Genomic DNA, 24,657 nt, shown 5'->3' on the forward strand with positions numbered 1-24,657 from the left:
AGTTTTTTTGATGTCTGCTCAGTTAATATAGTTAATATCCTGAACAGGTTGAATCCAGAAGGTCCCACACTGAATGCACATGCACTGCATACACAATGCCTTGATACGAAGGCCCAGAACAAAACTCATTAAAGTTTTGTAGCCATTCATTAAAGGGGGGGGGGAATTAGAGGGGACATTGGTGGCAATCCTCCCTGAGGCCTACGATCCAACCCCAAACACACTGATTTGGGGTGATGCCCTGTTGGGTTTCCAAACGTGACATGCATGGCAACTTTCCAAAAGATTCTCTTTCCATCATATTTGAGCCTGCACAATCAACTTTCTCCCACGCCACGGCTGAGGCCTGTCTCTTTCTCCGTTCCCACGCTTCATAAGTGCCGGCAATTTCTGCTTGTCCAGGATTCCCCCCTTGTTGTTCTTGGCCCGAAAGGCCCAGCAATACGCCGTGCTTGTTATTTCAGTCTCGGCTGTTTTCCGACACTTCCTATTTCCTCGACTGAGCGGCCCAAACAGCAACCCCCTGCTCTTAGGAGAGCCACAGCAGAGAAGCCACCTTGCAAAGCTCCAGCACGCATTTGGGCCTCAGTGCCCCTCCGCGAGTTGTTTCATTCTGCTCCTTTCCCTCCCCATCATTGCAGGGAATATTTCGTGATCTACCCAGGAAATAGGTGACGTCACCCTGATTTCCCTTCTTGCTCCATTTCCACCTGCAGCTGTTTCTTTAAAACAAGAGAAACTTAATTCAGAGCAAGCAAAAATCTCGCACCCGAGCTGCTCCTCCCCGCTCAGTTTCCTCCAGCTCCTCCCCTCTTAACCAAGATCCAATGTATAATCAGCTTTTCCCCTCTGCTCTTTATAACTGTACTGAAGTTTCTTCTGGATCCCAACAAGAGATCTTCCTGCTGTTGAGACACTGGTTCTGAACTCGACGCCACTGCCATTTTTGGTTTTTGGTTTTGTTTGGACACAACTCACTCAGGACATTGATCAACAACAAACAGCTTGGACTGAGAAACTTTATTTTTCTTATTGGTGAGTACCAAGATCTTCATTTTTGCTGACAGTCCCAAAGTCAGGTTGCCTGTGGAAGGAGTCCTGGGGTCAGTCCTTTGATGGTTGGGTTATTTAGTTATCCGTGAAGAGGTGATATGGTTTTAAACTGCTTGGAAGGCAATCTGGCATCCTGACTCTCAGCTGCATGAACGTTCAGGTTTATTATGGTTTTTGCATCCTGTCTTTTTTCCATCATGGGATTCAAGTGGTTTATTTATTTATATCTCTGTGTAAACCGCCCTGAGCCATTTTTGGAAGGGCGGTATAGAAATCAAATGACTGAATGAATGAATGAATATATGAGTTTTAGGGTTACCTTGCCAATACCTCCGGATTGGCCTTGAGGAATTGGCACCAATGTACAGGTGACTCTTGAAAGCAGTCAGGGATATTTTAATGGTTTGGTTATGGGAGACATATTGGGGAAAATATAGGGAGGGAGGAAATTCTCCAGAAATAGCTTCAGTCAGATCTAGCAACCTTAGTGGGGTTCTTTACTAGCCTCCCATCCTGGCCAAAACCAGGTTTGCTCAAGCAAGGTTGCTGCATCCTCTTCCTTGAAACCATCCAATGGGACTTCTTAGAATTTAGAAGTGAAGTAACTAGTCCTCATGTACTCAGTGGAGAAGAACCCTGCACGTGCTCACTTGGCTTGCACGCAACTTCAGTTGCTATTGACCTCTCTCAAATGAAGCCCCCACCTGGGACACCCAACTGAGATCTTGCATCTCTTCCAAGAATTGCTTCTTTATTTATTTCTGTTGGTTTAGGGCACTGCTGAAGCAGAAAAGAAGGGCCTGGATGGATGGATGGATGGATGTCTATATACCACTTTTCAACAAAAGTTCCCAAAGCAGTGTACATAGATATAAATAAATAATAGAATGGTTCCTTGTCCCCAGAGGACTTAAAATCTAAAAAAAGAAACATAAGATAGACACCACCAGCTACAGCCACTGGAAGGATGCTGTGCTGGGGATGGGATACCTCCACTCCCAAGGCCTCTTGTGGGTTAATTTAACCCCCTAAGGGTCCTATTTTCTCCTTCCTTTCTCCATTCCACCCTTTCCTTGAGTCTGGTTTTACACCCAAGTCCTATTCACCCATGATGTTCAGTTCAGGATGGTGTAGTAGTTAGAGTGCTGGACTAGGACCGGAGAGACCCAAGTTCAAATCCCCCTTCAGCCCTGAGACTTGCTGGGTGACTCTGGGCCAGTCACTTCTCTCTCAGCCTAACCTACTTCACAGGGTTGTTGTGAGGAGAAACTCAAGTATGTAGTACACCGCTCTGGGCTCCTTGGAGGAAGAGTAGGATATAAAATGTAAATTAAATAAATTAAAATTAAATCTGTGTACAGTGTATGCATGCACAATTCTGTATGCCTGTTATGGGGGTACATTACGTTCCACAGATGTACAGTAGTGCATTTCCTATGTACCTTGCATTTGCAGGAACCTGTGCCCAGAATCTCATTTGAAAATATGATAGTAAATAAAATGTGATCATGTTGTCCTCCACCTAATAACATGTGAATGTGACCGGAACCTGTATGTTACCTGTATGTTAGCATTAATGTCTGAATGCAGTTGCTGTCTCTTTAAAAACCTACTGAGCCCCAAGAAGATGATTGCTGATTAGATACCAGCTTCTTTCTTTTTATAAGCCCATGAGCAGAGGGTAAAAAGCATAGGGTTAGTGGAAGAATGTTCTTTGAAGGTGAGTGACAGTAGGGTATCTTTTTTAAAAAAATCCAGGTTTGGGAAGGACTGTAGTTATTTTCCTTTTACTGCTTGTGAATTGAAATGTTTCCTCTTATTTAAAATGCTTGCTTGTTCCTGTTTTAAAGACTGTAAAAATCTTATTGTGCTATACATAATTCATTTGTTGAGTGCTTTGACCTCATATGTGGTCTACCAGGGAATCATCAGCTAATTGGGGGAAACAATGGGATAAATGCTGCATAGCAACAGTCTTGTGGTGTGACCAAATTAGCTGCTGTAATTCTGTATTGGGTTGGACCATACTGCTCATAGGAAGCTGCCTTATAATGGAGTCAGATGCTTGGTCTATCTAGCTCAGTATTGTCTTCACAGACTGGCAGTGGCTTCTCCAAGGTTGCAGGCAGGAATCTCTCTCAGCCCTATCTTGGAGATGCTGCCAGGGAGGGAACTTGGAACCTTCCGCTCTTCCCAGAGCGGCTTCATCCCCTAAGGGAAATATCTGACAGTGCTCACACTTCTAGTCTCCCTTTCATATGCTACCAAGGTCCCCCTAGCTAAGCAGGGTCTGCCCTGGTAGCATATGAAAGGGAGACTAGAAGTGTGAGCACTGTAAGATCTTCCCCACAGGGGATGGTGCCGCTCTGGGAAGAGCAGAAGGTTCCAAGTTTCCTCCTTGGCTTCTCCAAGATATGGTTGAGAGGTACTTCTCGCTGCAACCTTGGAAAAGCCACTGCCAGTCTGTGTAGACAATACTGAGCTCGATGGACCTATGGTCTGACTCGGTATATGGCAGCTTCCTATGACTATGGGAAATGCCTATATCGGGCTGCAGCGATATAGGAAGATGGCAATGGTAAACTACTCCTGTAGTCTACCCAAGACAACCACATGGCTCTGTGGTTGCCAGGAGTAGACACTGACTCAATGGCACAACTCTACCTTTTTACCACAAGTTAGGCTTATTCTTTCCTGAGGTCTCTGGTCTTTGGATGTTGATGTCTGGCTCTCCCTCTCTGAAAAAACCTGGAGAGAACAAAACTCTATTATGGTCTCCTTCAGGAGTTTTTCATCTAGAAGATCTTTCTCTGAATAAAGAGTGATACGTAAGGAGGATTCTGTATTAATGGGTAGAAAGGTAACCCCCAGTGCTGCTTCTGTAGACTTAAGCCAATATTTCTTCTTCTTCCTGACATTCTCCTTAAAATCTTAATGTGCACATTTAATTTGCCCCATCGACAGTTAAACTCCAAAGCATGGTCTGAAAGCACAGTATACATACATCTTCTGATGCAAAAAGGTTCTGAATCTGGCCAGTGTCTGGATAGGAACCCCAAATTTGCCACCTTGAGTTTCGTGAGTGGGTAGGTGGGCTACCGATGTGGTGAACAAGTTAAAGCAAGCTGTAGCCATTCATGTAGCTCTTCTCAGGCAGGATTGTGTCTCTTCTACCTTTCCCCAACTCCACTAGCTGGGCCTCGTGCTCTGTGAGCTTTCAATGGGCATGGCTGTTGCACTCTCATACCATGAGGACTAGTAGCTTTCTCTCAACAAGGAGAGCTTTTTTAGGTGTTTAACTTATGCACTGTTTTACAAATTCTGCAAGATGTGTGTGCATGCAAATAACTATTATGGCTATAGGTCTTTAAAAGCCCCTGGATTTAGTGTGTTAGGTTGCCCTCTTGCTCCCTCCCCAGCCACCCTTAAAAACCTTCTAAAGGCAGGATTCCTCTTTGCTGGTAAAGGGGAATCTTCACTAGAGTCCCCTTTACAAGCATCACACATCGAACTGGTCTGTAATGGATTGGGTTCAGTTCGAACTCGAACCAGCCGCCTCTTTTTGAGGCCATTTCGGTTTGAGGCTGGGCCGGTTCAAATTGAACCCAGTTCAGTTAGAACCAGTTCTGCACACCCCCTACTGAATGAGTGAGTGGAAAGTAGTTTAATCTTGAGTTGAAATCTGAGTGGTCTTCCCCTCCTGCTTCTGTGAGTCACTCAGTTTCTAAGAGACAATACTTGGGAGCATAGCTGCCTTGATAAATGACTGCCACTGAACAGAAAATGCAACAGGTGTTGAAGGGACACACCTGTGTTATCTGACATTTAAACAGACTTCAGGGGAGAGTTGCAGACCACCTCAATTTCCTACTGCAATAGAGTTCTTGGTCTCAAAAGTGCTTGCATAAGCCTGTGTTTCCTTTCAACAAGAAATGAAATGCCTTTCGATCAAGTTGCTTGAAGAAGCCCCTCTCTTTAGTGGTGTGTGTGCTTCTAGTAGAAAGCATGGGCATTCTCAGTGTTGGTTACTTGACTCTTTGATATCTATGAACACTGTTTGGGAACAGTAATGCAAGATGTTGAGGAGGAGAGCTGGTCTTGTGGTAGCAAGCATGACTTGTCCCCTTAGCTAAGCAGGGTCTGCCCTGGTTGCATATGAATGGGAGACTACATGTGTGAGCACTGGAAGATATTCCCCTTGGTGGATGGGGCTGCTCTGGGATGAGCAGAAGGTTTCAAGTTCCCTCCTTAGCTTCTCCAATATAGGGCTGAGAGAGATTCCTGCCTACAACCTTGGAGAAGCCACAGTTGGCAGTCTGGGTAGACAATACTGAGCTAGATGGACATGGATTTATGGTCTGACTTGGTATATGGCAGCTTCCTATGTTGAGTGAGGAGAGCTGGTCTTGTGGTAGCAAGCACGACTTGTCCCCCTAGACACTGGAAAAATTCCCTTGGTTTGCACCCCGTCAGGCAATGGATGGTTGTGTGATATTCTGCTGTTTGGTGGGTTCCAAGGGAGTACTCATGCTCTGTGGAGTCCCTGGATGTCAAGTTACCCTTGGTCAACCTCAGCCAGAGAGGGATTCTTAAAACAGTGAGGTGCTTCACACGACACATGCCAAGTGCCTGACGGGGTTCTGCAGGGAGACCAGGCCTAGCCTGCTCTCCCTGCAGACGAGCACTGCTGCTGGCTCTGTTACAGAGCTGGCGGGGGCTACAGCAGGGTTCGGGGGGCACATGGCCTCCAGAAGTCCCAGGATGCCCTGCATGTGTGCACGGGGCATCCTGGAGAGACCCCCAAGCCCAGGAGCGGAGGTCTACTCATGTGTCTCCGCATACTGCCGTGTGCTACTGATGGCACACCTTTACCAACTTTAATGTTGGACACCTTACCTCCCAGTTTGCTGGGCAATGCCCCATGCGTTCGCAGGGTTATCTCTGTTTTCATTGGTGAAATGTCAGAGGGTAATTTGCCAAAGGCGTCACCAGCCCCAAATTTCTTTATGCCCTGGTTCACACAATCATAGGAACACAGGAAGCTGCCATATACTGAGTCAGACCACAGGTCTGTCTCAGTATTGTGTCTACACAGACTGGCAGCAGCTTCTCCAAGGTTGCAGGCAGGAATCTCTCTCAGCCTTCTTTTGGAGATGCTGCCAGGGAGGGAACTTGGAACCTTCTGCTCTTCCCAGAGCGGCTCCATCCCTTAAAGGGAATATCTTCCAGTGCTCACACATCAAGCCTCCCATTCATATGCAACCAGGGCAGACCCTGCTTGGCAATAGGGACAAATCATGCTTGCCACCACAAGACCAGCTCTCCTCATACAAATCTAGGTTTAATGTGAGTTACCAACATTAGTGTGATTGTGTGAACCCCTGCCAAGGTGGTTCATGGCCTGAAATGAATCGGTTTCCTGCCATGGCATGGGTTCACACTATCATGCTAATGTTGGTAGCTCAAGTTAAACTTGGGATCAAATAATTGTATGAATCGGGCCATAGAGCTGCCATAAAGATGGTGATGACCATGGGTTGAAGACGTGAACCGTCAAAAGCTGACTCTGCTTCTCCTTGCTGTCCCTAGCTCACGATGGGTGACTGGGGCTTCCTGGAGAAGCTGCTGGATCAGGTGCAGGAGCACTCCACAGCCATTGGAAAGGTCTGGCTGACGATCCTCTTCATCTTCCGTATCCTGATGCTCGGCCTGGCTGGGGAGTCCGTCTGGGGAGATGAGCAGTCGGACTTTGTGTGCAACACCAAGCAGCCTGGCTGCACCAACATCTGCTATGATCAGGCGTTCCCCATCTCTCACGTCCGCTACTGGGTGCTGCAGTTCCTCTTTGTCAGCACGCCCACCCTGATCTACTTGGGACATGTCATCTATCTTTCCCGGCAGGAGGAGAAGCTGAAGGAGCGGGAGAGCGAGCTCCGAGCATTGCAGTCCAAGGATTACAATGTGGCAGCAGCTCTGGTGACCGTGGAGAAGAAGATGGCCAAGATCTGCGTGGGGGAAGATGGGAGGATCAAAATCCGTGGGCCTCTAATGTGGACCTACATCATCAGCGTGTTGGCCAAGAGTATCTTTGAGGCTGGCTTCCTGGTAGGCCAGTGGTTCCTCTATGGCATCATCATGGAGCCCCGCTATGTCTGTGAGGGGTCCCCGTGCCCGCACCGGGTGGACTGCTTCGTCTCCCGCCCCACCGAGAAAACTATCTTCATCATCTTCATGGTGGTCATGGGCTTGATCTCCCTCATCCTCAACCTTGTCGAGCTCTGCTACCTCTGTTGCAAGAACCTCCTCCACAGCGTCAAGGAAAGCAATTGCTGCTCCACATCCTCGGCCCCTCCACTGCCTTGTGACGCCAATGGCTTCAAGCTTTGTGATGTGCCCACTGGGCCTTATTTGGAGAAGCCCTACTTCTACCTCCCGGTGGCAGAGCGGCACTCCCAGCCCTACCACACTTACAACAAACTCTCTAACGAGCAGAACTGGGCCAACTTCAACACTGAGGAAACCTTGGCCTTGGGGCATGTGGGCAAGCCCCCTGATGTCTTTACCACTCAAGGCCCTGCAGCCCATATCTCTCAGGAAAGGCAGCCCAGCCGGCCCAGCAGCAGCAGCTCCAAAAAACAGTACGTCTAGCAACCCAAGTGCAAGCTGAGAATCTCCTTTTCTGCTGTAGGTGATCAGCCAGGTTCTCTAGAAGGTTTTCTTAGTGTCAGGTTGCTTTGCAAAAGTCGACCACTGAAGAAAAAGGCAATTGCTCAGTGTCTTAAGTGCTGCCTTTGCTTCTACCAGGTGGTTCTGTTTGGGCCATAGCATCTGGGCATAGACTGATGCTTCAAGGCTACAGACAACTGGACATAAAAACCATCTCGTTAAAGCCAGCAGAATGACTAGTTAATGGGCATTTGGTTGTCTCCCAGATGTGGTGCTAAATGTTGTCTTAAAGTTGACTTTTCCTCTTGCATGTTAAGCCTGGACAAGGGGTAAGTGGCAGCAACCACCAGACAGGTGTGGGGGTAGAGGAACCTGTTCTAGCTTGAGACTCAACAGGAGCTGGCCTTGACTCTAGAAGAGAACTCATGAGCTGGGAGACAACAGAGGAAAGATTTGGCAAGCAAGCTGATGGTTGCTTGCTTCTCTGGCAACCTCCAGTGGTGATGGGTCTCCACTGGAAGGGAAGAGGTGTTCTCACATTGTTCGAGGTGGTGGAGTTTCTTACCACTTCCACATCGTGGAGCTGAGATCTCTGGCACAGAACTGAACACAGATCTCTTGCTTTAGGGCAACAAGAAGAGAATGCCAGCTCCTTTAGAGCAGATGACTCTCATTGGTTTGTGGAGGGAACACTTGTGTAACTGGGGACTCAGTGCAAAGTGCACTCTCCAAAAAAGAAAAGGGGTGGGGGGGGGAACTGTCTCCAGAAATGAGATCCTGCCCTTGCTGTATTGGTGGACGGGGCATTCTGTTGAATCTGTCCTTGCAAATGGAACACGGGTAGCTCTCCTAATCCACTATTTCTGGGGGTGAGTTGGCAAACTACATGGGCAAAAGAAGTCTTGTTTCAATGCAACATACTGTACTTAAGAGATTCTCCCTGGTATAACTTTCTATTTATGGATGGCCATGTGAACAGATGGGATGGGGGAAGCATACATCCATCTAAACCTCTTTCCCTCATGGTCTACAGGAAGTCTGAGTAGCTTACAACAAAAACACGAACCAAATATAGCAGCTTCTTGGACTGAAACCAAGCATATATTTTAAAAATGGAGTTCCTGTCTGAAGCGAGCATGTGAGAATATCAGCTGAAATCTATTTGACCTAATAAATATAAAGCAAAGTCATGGCAGGGTTCCTTGTAGCTATTTCTTGTGCTTCTGGCTGGAAGCTGGCTCTAGAAAAGGGATGGGCAAACTTGGCCCTCCAGCTGTTGAACTACAACTCCCATCATCCCCAGTCACAATTTGTTGGGATGAGAGTGGTTGATCAGCAGCTTGGGGGCCAAGTTTTCCCACCCCTGCTCTTGAGCCTGCATGCTTCGGAACCAAGTAGTGAAGTGTAATGTGACTTGTACAGAGTTGAGCGGTTCTGTGGGATGGTTGCAGTCAAAAGGGTGCTTGCTTTCATCCAAATATTGAAGACTTCCATCTCCAGTGTTTGGTGGCAAGCAAGAGCCCATAAGTACCTGACGCTTACTTGTGTGACTGGAGATACAGCCTCCAGAAACCAAGGTGATAGAGAAGGTAAGGTCAGTAGATGTAGCAATCGGGGTGTGCATGGAACTGGCTGGTCTGGTTCGAGTCTGAACTGGACTGGGCCAGTTACATTCAGAACTCCCTCAAACCCTCCAGTTCGGTTTCATCCAGGGGGGTTCGCGAGCTTGGTTTTTAAAATTTAATTTTAAAAAATTACCCCTCTCTAGGGGATACTTCAAGGCGGGGGGGGTCATCTGTGGAGGTTTCCCTCCCCCACCACTGCCCACTGGCCTCCCACTCACCCCAAATCGGCCCATTGGACACAGGCCACGCAGAGGTCCATTGCTCAGGTTCAGCGGCCTCCAAAATGGCCACCACACTGGTGGGGGGAAAGGGAGGCCAGTGGGAGGGGGAGGGAGGCCTCTGTGGAGCCCCCCCCCCCGCCTTGGAGAAAACACCCCAGAGGAGCTAAGATTTAAAAGAAATCATGAACACCCCCCTGAACAGGCTGGGCGGTGGTGGTCTGGGGTCAGATCGAAGCGGGGGTGGTTCAGTTCAATGGCAAACCGTCCAACCAAACTGGTTCAACATCAAACCTGTTCTCACATCACAAGTAGCTATAGCCTTCACCACAACACTTTAATCTGCTTGGACAGAGATGGGACTGCTTGGTCGAAGGAAAAGTAGCAGAAATGACCTTGCGAGGAGAGCAACTACTTGGTCTAAATGTGCGTTTGGGGCGTTTCGCCTTCCACCCATCGTTAGGAAAGAGAACTTTCATCCAACTCTACTTTCCAACACCATCCACAATTAGTGCTTTTGACTTGTCCAGCATTACCTTCCTTCGTTTATCAAATTGTCCTCTTAGTCTGCTCAAATTGGTGGCCTTCTCCCCTCCTCACCCCACTCCCATTTTCAGCTTATGGGGCTTGGATGACTCTAATGCATGGACTGATCTCCTACGGAAGATTGTCTTGTATTTCTCATATACCCCAGACTGCCTAGGTCATCCTCTAAAGCAGGGATTCTCAACCTTGGGTCCCCAAGTAGTGCTAGAGTTGCAGGTCCCTATAGCCACTGTGGGTGGGCATGATGGGAGTTGTAGTCTGCTCTGATGCACTGCCCAGTCAGAAGCAGCCTGCAGATTACTGGGTTGGCAGGGCACCTGTGAATCCTTTTCCTGAATTGCCAGACACATCCTGTGCAATGTTCCCTTAAACAGGGATTCCCACATGTTGTGGGCTACAGCTCCCAGAATCCCCAGCTGCAATGGCTTTTGCTTTGGGATTCTGGGAGTCGTAGTCAACATCTGGGAATTCTTCCTGTTCGAGGGAACGCAGAAGCTGTGTTAGGAAGTTATATTGATCCTGCGAGATGCTGTGCCACCTTGCCACTCACCCCCCAAGTTGGTATAAAAACAACGTCCTAACGCATTGTTTATTGTGTGTCTGAGCTGTTGAATGTTTCATAGATTTAAATCTCTATGCGAAGTTGCATTGGCCATTTTCTGTCCTGTATTCTTTGTTAATTGATTGCAGTCTTGTCTGGAAACATGAGCTGCATCTTTCAGTCTTGTTGCAGGAACAGTCTCCTCAAATAAGAATCTCTCCTGAACTTGCCACTGGGTGCAGAATGTAATATGAAGAGACAACCAGCCTTCTTGGTTCGTTTTAAAAGCATTTTTAAACTTTTTCATTCTGGAAGCTGGTTTCCATCTATTCCTGGGTTAAACAAAATCCCACCCTGCCCTGGTTCTACAGCAGTAGCACTGGGAAATATTTCTTTAGAAGAAAAGCTTGTGACCCGCAAATGGAAGCATTCCTACTTTTGTAGCTTCAAACACTGATCAAGGGAGAAGAACAGTGATAGAAGAATCCTTTTATCTTCTTGGCAACTTGTCTCCAATGAACTGATCTTGACAAAGCTGTGAAAAGGAGATCTGTACTTGTAAACCCTTCTGCTTGTCTGGTGTGAACAAGCATTGTGGAGAGTCTGCATCCTGTCCCTCATTCACCCAAAGTGTATGAATGCAAAGGTGCTTTTTTTTTTTTTTTTTAGGGGTCGGGGGGGAGAGGTGATATTAAAATTTATGTTCTTTCCCTCCCCCTTCAAATAAAGAACTGAGAAACGGGTTTTCTGTGCTCTTTGATCCTTGTCTTATAAACACTTCCCCTGTGTAGGTAGAAAACTGGACAATCCAGGTGTTGTGAGGGTAGAAAAATGGATTAAAGGAGTTCCTTAGAACTGCCACAAGTGACTTCTTAAATTAAGGATAAAGGATGCTCACATGACCATTAATGGGGTAGGATGAACATCCGAAGGAGCTGTGTGCTCTTGGTAGGGAGAGGGGAAGTGATAACCTGCAACTCAGTTGGGTAGGATGCAGCATTTTCTAACAGGGAATCCCAGACATTGTTGACTACAACTCCCATAATCCCCAAGGAAAAGACATTGCAGCTGGGGATTCTGGGAGCTGTAGTTAACAACCGCTGGGAATCCCTGTTAGAGGGAACATGAGTAGGATGGGGCCATCTCCCTTGGACGATCATTCCTCCCACCTGCAGTTGGGAGGAGGACCCATAGTTCTGTGTTCCATGCAATTGCGGCCTCTCTTGTCAGTCTTTGGCTGGTGGACAGGCTCATGTCCTTCTAAGTATATTTGTATGTGTCAGTCAATAAATTACTTCTCAGCAGCTCTGTCCTCTTCTACCTTGTGCAGGCCTTTTCAGGACTGCATATAGCTTCACCCTTCTCTTTTCTTTAATATGTGGTGTTATATCATGGTTTTCATCTTACATATATTCCTGGTAACTCCCATTTCTTAGACTCATGTTCAGGTCCTCTCCTACAGATCTTAACTGATGGGCAGGTCTATACGGGAGAAGGTGTTCCTTCAGGTATTTTGGGGTCAGGTTGTTCAGGGCTTTATAAGTCAGTGTTTAAACCTGGAATTGGGCTCGGTGGCACATTGGCAACCAGTGATGTTCCTTTAAGACTGGCGTGATGTGCATCTGGCCAGAAGTGCTGATCAGCAGTCTTGCTGCTGCTTTCTGCACTAGCTGCAGCCTCCAAACCATCTTTAGGGGCAGCCCCACATAGGGCGCATTACAATAGCCCAGTCTGGACATTACCAGAGCATGGATCACTGTGGCCAGGCTATCTTGGTCCAGAAAGGGCCGTAGCTGGCGGACAAGCCTGAGTTGAAAACAGGCACTCCTGGCCACCGCTGCCACCTGGGCCTCCAGTGACAACGACGAATCCAGGAGTACCCCCAAGCTACACACCTGTTCCTTCTGAGGTACTACCACTCCCTCAAGAAAAGGATATCTCCCCACTTCATGGAGCCCACTTCACCTCCCCACTTCTTCTCACTTCCTGGCCCCTGACACAAAGATTAATTGTAATCAAGAAGAAAAAAAGACAAACACACTGACATGGTTAATGTTGCATCTGATTTGACTGTATTCCTCCTGTTTACAGGTCTGTCTTCTGATCAAATGTTTTGCCACACCAAAGGGCTGTTTTTGTGATCAACATTACGGAAGGAGAAACCTCCATCCCTAATTTGGAAGCCCTGAACTCTAGCGATTGGCTGTCCAGAGAATTCTACAAGCAAGCTAGGAGGAGGGGGAAATGCTCATCTGAATGCTGGGGACAGAGTCAGGTGGTAGCAGTGAGGCTGGAACTTGTACCCAGTTCCAGAGTGAGAGTGGAGGGAAAGCCCTCCCCATGCCTCCCACCTTCATACCCAGCTTGCAGATGAGCATTTTCCTCCTCCTACCTTGCTTCTAGAACTCGCATGATGTCCAATTGGCTCCTGGATTACGGTAGGAGGCTTCTCCTACCCTAATACTGATCATGAGAACAACCCTCAACCCTGCTCTTAATTTCTGCTCCAACTCTGTTATTTTGCTTCCCGGATATTTAAACTCTTCTCGGACTTGCTCCACTTGCTTTCCATTTACGTCTGTCGCAATGATCCTTACTTCTCACTAATAGCTTTGTTTTATTCTCACTTATATTTAATACATACTTCTGAAAAGACAAATTCATTGCTTTTAATAAGGTCTGCAATTCCCCCCCCCCCCTCGATATGCTGCATCTTCAGCAAAGCGTAGTCAATTTATTTCCTCTTGGTTTACTTTAACGCCCGAGTCTACTACTTGTTATATTAATTGCATCCTCTATAAATATGTTAAGAAGGACAGGGCACAGTGAGCACTCTTGACAGACTCTTTACAAACGCTGGCTCTTCATTCAATATCATTTCCTCTAATTATAGCTTCCTGGGGTGTGTATAAATGAGATATTATGCTGTCTTCATCATCTACTCCTGTCTCCTGAAATATAGTGCACATTTTCTTTTAGCCAAGGCTGTCAGTCCCATCCTCCCACCCCGATCAATAGATGCTGTATGATGCATCCAGTCCCACAGTCTGGGGCACAGTCGCTTAATGGAGCTGTTATGTAGTGGTTGGTTGGTTTGTTAAAAATTTCTTGTGTGCTTCCTCTTCCAAAGACTCTAGGCGGTGAACAATAACAATAATCTAAAGGAAATTAAAGGGCAAAAGCCTGGTGGAAACGGTAGCAGTGGCGTAACTAGGGAAAACGGCGCCCGGGGCAAACACTGAAATTGCGCCCCCCCCGCCCGCCGCGCCGCCCCCCCAACATACATCTGACTGACACACATGTTTCAGAAAACTTTTATTTTAAAAATTTAAAAAATTACAAAAATTACCAAAAATTTCAAAATGCACTACATACTTAGGTTTTTCCTCACAACAACCCTGTGAAGTTGGCTTGTATCTCAAACATCAGAATTATGATGCAATGATGATTATTATGATTATGATGCCCCTCCCTCACGCCCTAGTTCTGTTCCTGACTTTCCCTTGTGAGGACTGTATTTTAACAAAACGAAAACCAAGGACTCCAAAGTAATTTGAGGGACTAGGGTGATAGTGCTAAAGACTCCTTATTCTCCCGCTGTTAAAGAAAGACTCCCCTTTTCCAAAACCGCACGCTATTTACACCAGAAAAGGTTTCAGATGGAGGGGGAAGCATTTATGCTTTGTTTTATGTTACGATTTCAAAGTTAGAAAAACTATAAAAGGGCCATTTTAGAGAAGATATGCACTGCCTTAGTTGCAACTCCTGCTTTTTTGAGACTCCCTGCAATTGAATAAAGCGATAATATACACCTTTGCTATTTAAATTGGTTGGAGAGTATTTATGACAATAAAAAATGAAATGGCATTTCAGATGCAACATTGGTTGCCTAAGACCACTCAGATTTAACTAATCTTCATCACATTGACAAAAAGAGCAATTAAAATTAAAATCCATGACTAAAACCAAACCACTTTGGGGTTGTTTTTAATGAAAGGTGGTATATAAATTTAACAATAAATGTTTAGAAGTATATACTTTCGCCCCCTGCCCAACCTACAATTAATTCCAGCTTATTTTCAAAGTGCTGGATGAGCAATGCCAATGGGGGGGGGCCCGCCGGGACTGGGGGAGGGGGACTGTTCTGCAAAAATAATAATAATAATTTAAAAATTCCGGCAAATCGGCGGGGGCACTTTTTGGCGCCCCCTGCCAAGTGGCGCCCGGGGCACGTGCCCCCCTGCCCCCCCCATTGTTACGCCTATGAATGGTAGGTTTTAGGAAAGGCCTTAAAAGCCACTAAGGAGGTGGCTGAACGAATCTGGAGGGGGAAGGGGTGTTCCAAAGAAGAGGGGCCGCCACAGAGAAGGCCCTCCTACGGGCCCAGGCACCACGCACTAGACCAGGGCCTTGGACACTAAGGAGAGCCAACTGAGAGGGCCTCAGAGGATGGGATACAACCAGCCGAGAGAGGCGATTCCAGAGACATTCAGGCACTAAGCCCATAAACTGCCCAGAGACGTCAGTTTTGGGTGGTATAGAAGTGTGTCAAACAAACAAACAAGCAAACAAATAAATAAGAGTTGTGCAGTTGAGAACCAGCTCTTTAAATAGGGCCCGGAAGGCAACCAGTGCAGTGACTGTAAAAGTGACTTAAAAGTGGTATAGTGACGTTAGCAGCCTGTGGTTAGATTTTTTCCCCTCTTCGCCCACCCACTGCTCGCTTCTGTGGCCCCGATCACGGTTACCATGGGTTTGCCTCCCTTTGCGGGCTGCAACACAGTATAATAATGTCACCATCCCGACGTGAGCCCCTCCCAGGCGCCTGCATGCTGACGACACTAGACCGCGTCACGGCCAGCAATGGGAGGCAAGCTGGCAGCGGCAAGTGGGTGGGGAGCCGTGGCGGCCAGCAGTGGGTAGTCCCGGAGGCTCCTCCACCCTGGCTCCATCTGTTTTGTGGCTGCTTCCTTCATTAAAACAGAGTAATCTTGTTTGTTTGCTTGTTTACATTTTCTTATATATCGCCTCCTCCAAAGACTGTTGGCGAACAACCACAATACCAATAAAAATTGATTTAAAATAATAATAATAATAATAATAACAACAACAACAACAACAACAACAACAATAATAATAATAATAATAATAATAATAATAATAATATATAAAAATGGCAAATGCTTGGTGAAACAGGTGGGTCTTCGGAAGGGACTTAAAAGCAACCAGGGAGGGCCCAAGACACTAGGACCACACCAGGGCCCGGGACACTAAGGCAGTCCAGCTGAGAGGACCTCACAGGTCGAGATACAACTGGCCAAGAGAGGCGATCCCAGAGATATACAGGTGCTAAGCCCATAAGGGTTTTGTAGGTGAGACCCAAACTTTGAATTGGACCCGGAAGCGAACAGGCAACCAATGAAAGTGGGCTGCTACATACTGGACTAGTTGAAGCTTCTGAATCATTTTCAAAGGCAACCCTAAGTAGAGCACACTACAGTAATCCCAATGAGAGGTAATAAAGGCATGAGTTACTGTTGCCAGGGCCTGCTGGTCGAGGAAAGGCCGTAACTGGCAAACCAGCCGAAGGTGGCCAAAGGCACCTCTGGCCACGGCCTCTTCTTGCTGTTCAAGCAGGAGCCATGAGTCCAGGAAGACCTCCAGATCATGAACAGTCCCTCTCAAGGGGAGCACAACCCCATCAAGAGATCAACTCACATACAGCAATTGGCTAGATCACAAACTGAACAAGAGCACCTCAGCCCTATCCAACCCAAGCACAGTACCTCCAGTGACTGTTGCTGGTGTCTATCTTATGTTTCTTTTTAGATTGTGAGCCCTTTTGGGGGACAGGGAGATCTCTCTCTCTCTCTCTCTCTCTCTCTCTCTCTCTCTCTCTCTCTCTCTCTCTCTGTAAACCGCTTTGGAACCTTTTGTTGAAAAGCGGTATATAAATATTTGTTGTTGTTGTTTTTGCTTGGAGGGATTGAGCCTGAACTTGCTTTGGCCCATTCAGGTCCTGACAACCTCTTGGCACTGAGCCAGCACATGGACGGCATCACCGTCCATGTCTTATGTAGATTTAATGGACGGCATACCATCCATCATCTTATGTGGATTTAACAAAGGTTTTATTCAGCAACAACTCCATTGCCTCCTTCTCCTTTTCCTCTCTTTCCCTTTCTGACTCCACCCCACGTCCAACACTCCCTACAGGATCCCTACTGGGACCAACTTCTCAAGAACACAACTTAAAATATTACTAGATAATATTATTAACAGCGTCCCATGAGCAGAGCACAGGTTTGGTCAATTATGGATCCGCCCCATTAGCAGATCCATAATTAGCCACAAGCAAATGGGAACTGGAGGACTGTAGAGCTTGCAGGGACCCCATTACGAATTTTTATGGCAGCCCTTCTCCCAAGGAGACATATGGGTTGGGTGTCCCCTTCCTCCTGAGGAGACCCATCCTGAGGGAAGCCTCAAGAAGCCAAGTGTACACTTCTGAGCAAGAGCTCAGTCCTGGCCTGGCATCTCCTCCATTCCTGAGGACCTGGGGGTGTTGGGGGGGGGTGTGGTCTCGAGGGCAGGGCCTGAAACCCCACTAGTGGGCGCTGGGTCCCCTGGGCTCCAAGGCATCTCTGAGGGAGTGGTTGGCTCTGGATGCTTTAGGGAAATAGGGACATAGGAAGCTGACTTATACCAAGTCAGACCATGGGTCCACCTTGATCAGTATGGTCTAGCCAGAATGGCAGCGGCTTCTCCAAAGTTGCAGGCAGGAGTCCCTCTCAGCCCTATCTTGGAGGTGCCAGGGGTGGAACTTGGAATCTTCTGCATACAAGCATGCAGGTGCTTTTCCCAGAGCACTCCCTCCATCCCCTAAAGGGGAGATCTTACAGTTCCCACACATGTAGTCTCCCATTAAAATGAAAACCATTTCAGTGCAAACTTTGCTTGGCAAAGGGAACAATTTATGCTTGCTACTACAAGACCAGCCCTCCTCCATGTTCAGAGGTTCTGGGGATTTGCTGTTAGGGGCAGAGATTAGAGATGTACAAATCAATCCAAATTTGAATCGGATTTTCAACCTTTGATTTGAATTCCATTCAAGAGCTGTTTGGCACCTTTTCCAAACCATTCAATCCCCCCTGATTGGTTTTTTAAAAGGTGCCAAAACAGGGTCAAATCCATTCGAATTTGATTTGAATTTGAATCAAAATTGTTCAACCAGAATTGAATTTGATTTGAATTCAAAATGAATTCTTGGAATTCGATTCAGATTCAAAACGAATTGAAAAACTCATTTTGTGCACATCTCTAGCAAAGACCCAGGCCAGGGCAGATGCCCCTTCATCTTCAGACTTGCTCTCTTCCAAATCAGCATCCAGGCAAACCCTGACAATAAGGCTGCAAGCGTATGCACACTTACCTGAGAGTAAGCCAGTACCCAGAGTACCCAGAATGTTGGGGGCAATATGCTAAATCATTGTAAACCGCTTAGAGAGCTTCCAGCTATAGAGCGGTATATAAATGTAAGTGCTATTGCTATTGCTATTGCTAAGCCGTATTGAACTCTCTGAATTCTGAGTAGACAGACATGCCCAGGATTATGTCGTAAGAGTCCATCCCAATTTCTAATCTTCTCCATGTCAATATTTGGATATTTCTTTCCTAAATGTAAACTGATTCTCACTGAACTCCTGTAGTTTTATTTTTATTCCAACCCTCCTTTGAATTGCCTTCCTGTTTTATGAAGCATGGAAGAATAAGTGTAGAGAACTATGATATTTATGCTCACCTGCATCTGCCTTTTATGCTCACCTGCATCTGCCTTTTGGGGGACAGGTGCTGGTACAGACCACTGAAAATCCAGTGATACGTATGTGGATCTGCAACTTGCAGTATATTCCTGGTGTGCATGTGATGGCTGAGCCTGTGGCTGGGCATGGCAGTGAAACCAAAGTTAGCAACCATGTCAGGAATCCCTACTGTAACATACATCCTTTAGGAGAGTTCACACACATAAATTTGTTTTAATGTTATTTGTGGGGGTTCACACACACACACACACACACACTCACTCACTCACTCACTCACCCAGAGCTTCAATGGGTCAAACCACTTCCCCCTCTGAAACACAAAAGTGTGAAATGGCTGTTTTAGATACTGTACCTTTTCCCCGCAGAAGCAGAAGGGGTTGTCTGACTGTCTTGAGGGAGTATTCGTCAAGCTGAGAAACATCCCACTCTTTTGTTCAAGCCCTCCTTCTCTCTCTCTCCTCACCAATGAGTTTCATTAGCTCTGCCCACTTGCTTGTCTGTTAAGTGTCCTCTGTGTCCACGGACATTCTACTCCATTGAGTTATATTGGGGCAGAGTAGTTGGAGTGGGGGTAATTGTTAAGCCAATTTAGGGTTTTTTCCTCCTTTCATTTAATGACCAAATCATGCAACCTTGCCCTATTCACCCACACAGCATTCTTTATGACTTCACCCCCCCACACACACTCTCTCTCTCTCTACAGCAGGGCTGCTCACTTTTGGCCCTCCTGCAGATATTGGCCTACAACTCCCATAATACCTGGCTATTGGTCAATGTGACCAGGGATTATGGGAGTTGTAGTCCAAAAACAGCAGGGGGGGCAAAATTGAGCAGGCCTGCTCTACAGGATCCCCACTCAGACAAACTTCTAAAATAACAAAACATAAAAGATTACTAGATAGAATACAACACTAGTGTACCTATTTCTCCTCCCCACTGACAAATACACTTCCTGCAGGCTCCAGTGCTACTCCCCGCAGTGTCTTCACCAATCAATGGCTGTATTTGCACGTAACATGGAACCAGAGTTTAAGGGGATAGAGGTTTCCAAACTGTTACGTCCAAATACGTGCAACTCCAGTTCCACGACACAAGCGATATGCTGCTTTCTCTGTGAAACTCCAGTTTGAACTGTTAGGTTGTAGTGAGTTTCATTGCCCCAACCCGAGGTTCAACACAGCCTGCGTTACATCCAACTGTGGAACCGCAGGCTGCATTCCCTTCAACCAGAGTTGAGGGAGGAAGCTCCTCCCTCTCTATGGCCATGATTGGCTATGCAGGCTGTATTTCATGAAAGATGGAAGCCCACACAGCCAATTCCCCCTCCTCTCTGCAGTCTCACTGACTACAGGCTCCCTGCTCTCTGTTACATCTGAATTCGGACAGGAGGGAGCAGGATGGTGGATCCATTGAACCTGTGGTTCCACATTACATGTGAATGCGGCCATTATCGCACTCTACTGCAATTGTGTTGTCAAATTCCAGGGCGGTGCAGTGGCCAGTGTGTTGGGCTAGGATCGAGGAGACCCAAGTTCAAATCCCCACTCAGCCATGAGACTCTCTGGGTGACTCTGGGCCAGTCACTTCTCCTTCAGCCTGACCTACCTCACAGAGTCATTGTGGAGATGAACATAACCATATACACTGCTCTGGGCTCCTTGGATGACGAGCGGGATATAAATATAAAAATGAAATAAAAAATAAAATTGTTCTGAGAATATCCCAGTTGTGAGAATTTCCTCCCACTCTGTATAGGCTTCCAAGTGTCATGGAATGTGACTAGGGGTGTGCACGGAACTGGCTGGCCCGGTTCGGTTTGGGTACGAACTGTACCCAAACCTGAACAGGCCAGTTCAGTCTGGCAGCCACCACCACCCTGAACTCCCCCCGGTTCAGTTCGGTCTGGGGGGGTTCACAAAATATTTTTTAAAATATATATTTTTAAAAAATATTTACCTGTTGCCCCTTCGGGGGGCTTCCTAAAGGCCACAGGGGGGTATCCACAAAGGTTCCCCCTCCCCCGTTGGCCTCTTAAATCACCTCTGTGGCCTGTTGTAATAATAATAAAGCCATTTTGGAGGCCACTGTGCATGCTCAAATGTCTCTGCAAGGCCTGGCATGGCCTAGGGCCCCGCAGGGACCATTTGTGCATGCGTGGTGGCCATTTTTTCCCCGGCGGCCATTTAGGCAGCCGAAGCCCTGAACCCTCAAACTGAACCACCGAACCAGTTCACACAGCCCTAAATGTGACTCTAGGCACAGCAAGTCTGTGTGCATGGATGATGGACCCTCACATACCATTGTGCCGTTCTGAATTTTCCTTTTTTTAAAGCCGTGGTTTACATATATTTGAATTCGTGTGTCCCTCGGTAGCATTTCCAGCCTCACCATTCTCACTCTTCAGCTGCACTGCACTGCCCTTGTCATTCTTGTCCCCCTCTCCTTCTTTGATTTCCCTTTAAGGAGAGACCGTTTGGTTGCCGCTTGGCTTGTACATCTCTCCCCTCCACCCCCCATCCTCTTTCTGGGTTCTCCACTGATAAAACTCCACGAGGCTGAAACCGAACATTCTTTGCCTCTCGCATAATAGGTGGAAATGGACGCAAGATAAGCCTCAAAGCGTGAAACGTTGGTATTGTTTTTCTGTTTCTATTACCAGAGGGCTTTAAATATTCCAGCACAGTACATTCTCTTTGGCTGAGGGTTGTTTAAAAAGAAAAAAGAAAAAAGCATTTAAAAATAACTTGCCTAGAGGAGCTTAAATGTGCTTTCCCCTCTCCCAGCTGTGTTTCTAGGCGATGATGAAACGAGTGCGGCAAGCAGGAAAAGGATTTCTCTCTCTCTCTCTCTCTCTCTGTGCATGCATGTACATTATTTATTTATTTATTAACTTACTTATCTATATGACTACGATGAATATGGCGGATATTTATATACTGCTTTTCAACAAAAGTTCCCAAAGCGGTTTACGTAGATATCAAGAAATAAAATGGCTCCCTGTCCCCAAAAGGCTCACCGTCTAAAAAAGAAACAGATGCAGCAGCCACTGGAGGGATGCTGTGCTGGGGATGGAGAGGGCCAGTTACCCCCTCCCTCCCTCCATTATGGCCGCAGACTGCAGCCACCCACAGCAGTACCCAAGCAGTCCTTCTTCCCCCCACGACCGCCCGCTGGCGACAGCTGGGCCTGCCGTTCGGCTCAGAACCTCTAACGCGATGTGAGGCGTGCCTGCGCAGTTGTGAGAGATCCCTGTCGCCGGTGGGGGGTGGCGGGGAGAAGCACTGCTGGGCGCACACACACGCACCCACGCACGCATGCACACACAGAGCAGCTATCCCTTGGCCGCGTGGCGGCGGGAACATTTTTCTTAAAGGAATGTTTGGTTCGGCGGTGCAGGCACAGGAAGCCCCCAAAAGTAGGTTGGGGGGGGCTCACACTGGGTGGTGGTGGTGGCTTGCGCTGATGGGGGCCTCCCACCAGGAGCAGTCCGGGCATCAAAATTTATTGGTTGGTTGGTTGATGGATGGATTGATTTCTATACTGCCCTTCCAAAAATAAATAAATAAACAAGATGGCTCCCTGTCCCCAAAGGGCTCACAATCTAAAAAGAAACATAAGACAGACACCAGCAACAGTCACTGGAGGGATGCTGTGCTGGGGATGGATAGGGCCGGTTGCTCTCCCCCTGCTAAGTAAGGAGAATCGCCACATTGAAAGGTGCCTCTCTGCCCAGTTAGCCGGGTTTGATTTGGTTTGGTCTTGTTTTAAATTGAATTTTATTAATTTCATACTATTCTATTAGTTCTCCCTGTGAGCTGCCCCCAGGGGTTGACCTAGATGTGCCCCTGCCTTTGCCCCACTCTTCCACTGAGCTATGGCTTCAACCCCTAAAGACATCCCCTTCTTAAATATCGCTTCTCATGTCCCACAACAGAGGCCTGGTGAGGAAAGCTAGCAGCAAAGGAAGCGACCTGAAGGCAAGTCAGGCTCTTGGTCCATCTAGCTTAGTATTGTCTGCACTGACCGGCAGCAACTCTCCAGGCTTTCGGGCAGGGGTCTCTCACAGCCCGATTTGGAGATGCTGCCAGGGATTGAACCTGGGACCTTCTGCATGCCAAGCAGATGCCCCACCACTGAGCTACAGCCCTACCCCGTAAGGGGGGATATCTCCCAGCAGACAGTGCCCACAGTCAGTCACTCATCCAAATGCAAACCAAGCTGAACCCTGCTTAGAAAAGAGAACCATCCATTCTGGCTGCTGCAACTCAAGCGCTGCAACTCACACAGCTTGAAGGCGGCAGCCTTTTCCTGCTGTTGGCCTAGAATCTCCAGGAATTGGCCTCCATCCCCATTCAAGCCACTCAGATCTCGAGGGCTGCATTCAAAAGTCACATGGAGAGAGCCAGCGTGGTGTAGTGGTTAGAGTGCTGGACCAGGACCGGAGAGACCTGAGTTCAAATCCCCATTCAGCCATGAGACTTGCTGGGTGACTCTGGGCCAGTCACTTCTCTCTCAGCCTAACCTACTTCCCAGGGTTGTTGTGAGGAGAAACTTAAGTATGTAGTACACCGCTCTGGGCTCCTTGGAGGAAAAGCGGGATATAAATGTAATAATAATAATAATAATAATAATAATATAACATGGCGATGGATGCAAATACCTGGTGACTCCAGGCCAATCCCAGAGAAGGGCTGCTGCCTTCAAGCCCTGTGAGTGAACTTGCACGGAGTTTCTTGCTGACCACTGTCGGAAACAGGATGCTGGCCTGCACGAACCTTGGCCTGATGTACCCCGCAAGGCACTTCTTGTATTCTGATGTTATGTTCCCACATAGGAGCCCCAATGGATCCCTTTTTATATAGCTGGGTTTTCCCCCAGTCGCCTTCCTAGGCACTTGTCTTCCGATCTGGGAGTCAGGGGCTCAGCATTCCAGAGATCACAGCCACTGAAACATTCTGCTTATCTGCTTATTTAGTGTTTAAGCTTTTTTTTTTTTTTTAATCATCTCTATTTCTTTCCCTCTCTGGGAGTGATAAGAGTGGACACCGGAAACAGAACATTTGCAAGAGGTCAGGATAATTTTAGCAGAGAAGCAAAGTTTCTTTCAGACACATTGGGGGAGGCCCAAAGCTCAGTAGATGAGATTCTGCTTTGCATGCAGAAGGTCTGAGGCTCAATCCGTGGTAGTATCTCCAGGTAAGACTGGGAAAGATCCTTGCCTGAAAACTTGGAGAGCCACTGCCAGTCAGTGTAGACCTACATCACTTCAGTCTACCAGCTGTTGCTGGCCTACAACTCCCATTAGAGGGGATTCGAACTGGCAACCTCTGGCTTGCTAGTCAAGTCATTTCCCTGCTGCGCCATTAGGTGGCTTACTGGAAGGGTAGGATGCAAGTATTTCGGACTAGTAGGTGAGGCCCATTCTTGACCAGGCATTTTGTGTAGATTACACCTATATAAAAGTTCAATAAATTAAATATATGGAATAGAATTTGTTTAATGTGCTTGCAAAAGGGAAGTAAGAGAACAAGATGAAATTTGTAGGATTTTAATTTCAAACTTTACAATATTCATTGTATTGAAGAGCATCTCCATGCTTGCATGCAGAAGGTCCCAGATTATTATTATTTCTTGCTTACACAGTCAGACAAGTGTTATTGACTGTTTGTTTTATTCAGACATCGAGTCCTTCCCAAGGAACTGGGATGGCTGAATTTTGTTATCAATATCGTTGTTATTATTATAGATATTGTCGTAGAATATAGGCTGTTCCCAGTAAAGCTGCTTTTTGTAATTGGCCGATGGTGATTTCTGTGGCCCCTATGGTGTTGAGGTGCTCTTCAAGGTGTTTTGGGATTGCACCTAGGGCGCCAGTTACCACTGGGATTATTTTGGTCTTTTTCTGCCACAGCCTTTCAATTTCAATTTGTAGATGTATGTATTTTGTGATTTTTTTCTATTTCTTTTTCTTCTATTCTGCTATCCCCTGGTATTGCTATGTCAATTATTTTGACTTGTTTTTCTTTCATCTCGACTACAGTGATATCTGGTGTATTGTGTGGCAGATGTTTGTCTGTTTGTAGTCAGAAGTCCCATAATACTTTTGCATCTTCATTTTCTACAACTTTTTCAATTTGATGGTCCCACCAATTTTTGGCTACAGATAGCTTGTATTTTTTTGCAGA

At 47.0% G+C, this 24,657-nt stretch overlaps 1 protein-coding gene and 1 non-coding gene across 3 annotated transcripts; one reads left to right on the top strand and one right to left on the bottom strand.

Moving 5' to 3' along the window:
- The first annotated feature begins 893 nt into the window (after positions 1-893).
- Positions 894-11,392, top strand: GJA4 (gap junction protein alpha 4). Of its 2 annotated transcripts, none has more exons than XM_053268758.1 (2): positions 894-1,035; positions 6,643-11,392. In XM_053268758.1, exon 2 carries the CDS (start codon positions 6,649-6,651, stop codon positions 7,699-7,701), a length of 1,053 nt encoding a protein of 350 aa, XP_053124733.1. In that variant the 5' UTR covers positions 894-1,035; positions 6,643-6,648; the 3' UTR covers positions 7,702-11,392. The 2 variants fall into 2 exon arrangements, with proteins under 2 accessions (XP_053124733.1, XP_053124732.1); XM_053268757.1 differs by lacking the exon at positions 894-1,035 and adding an exon at positions 2,700-2,773.
- Positions 11,393-22,548: 11,156 nt separating this feature from the next.
- On the bottom strand, positions 22,549-22,623 carry TRNAA-GGC (transfer RNA alanine (anticodon GGC)). Its single transcript has one exon. It is a non-coding gene; the product is annotated as a tRNA-Ala (tRNA).
- Between the last annotated feature and the right edge of the window lie 2,034 nt (positions 22,624-24,657).

This window comes from Hemicordylus capensis, chromosome 7 (assembly GCF_027244095.1).
Source record: "Hemicordylus capensis ecotype Gifberg chromosome 7, rHemCap1.1.pri, whole genome shotgun sequence".
Classification (NCBI taxonomy): domain Eukaryota; kingdom Metazoa; phylum Chordata; class Lepidosauria; order Squamata; family Cordylidae; genus Hemicordylus; species Hemicordylus capensis.

Excerpts from the sequence above, each read along its gene's own strand:
- GJA4 (XM_053268758.1), top strand. The coding sequence starts at position 6,649 with ATGGGTGACTGGGGCTTCCTGGAGAAGCTGCTGGATCAGGTGCAGGAG.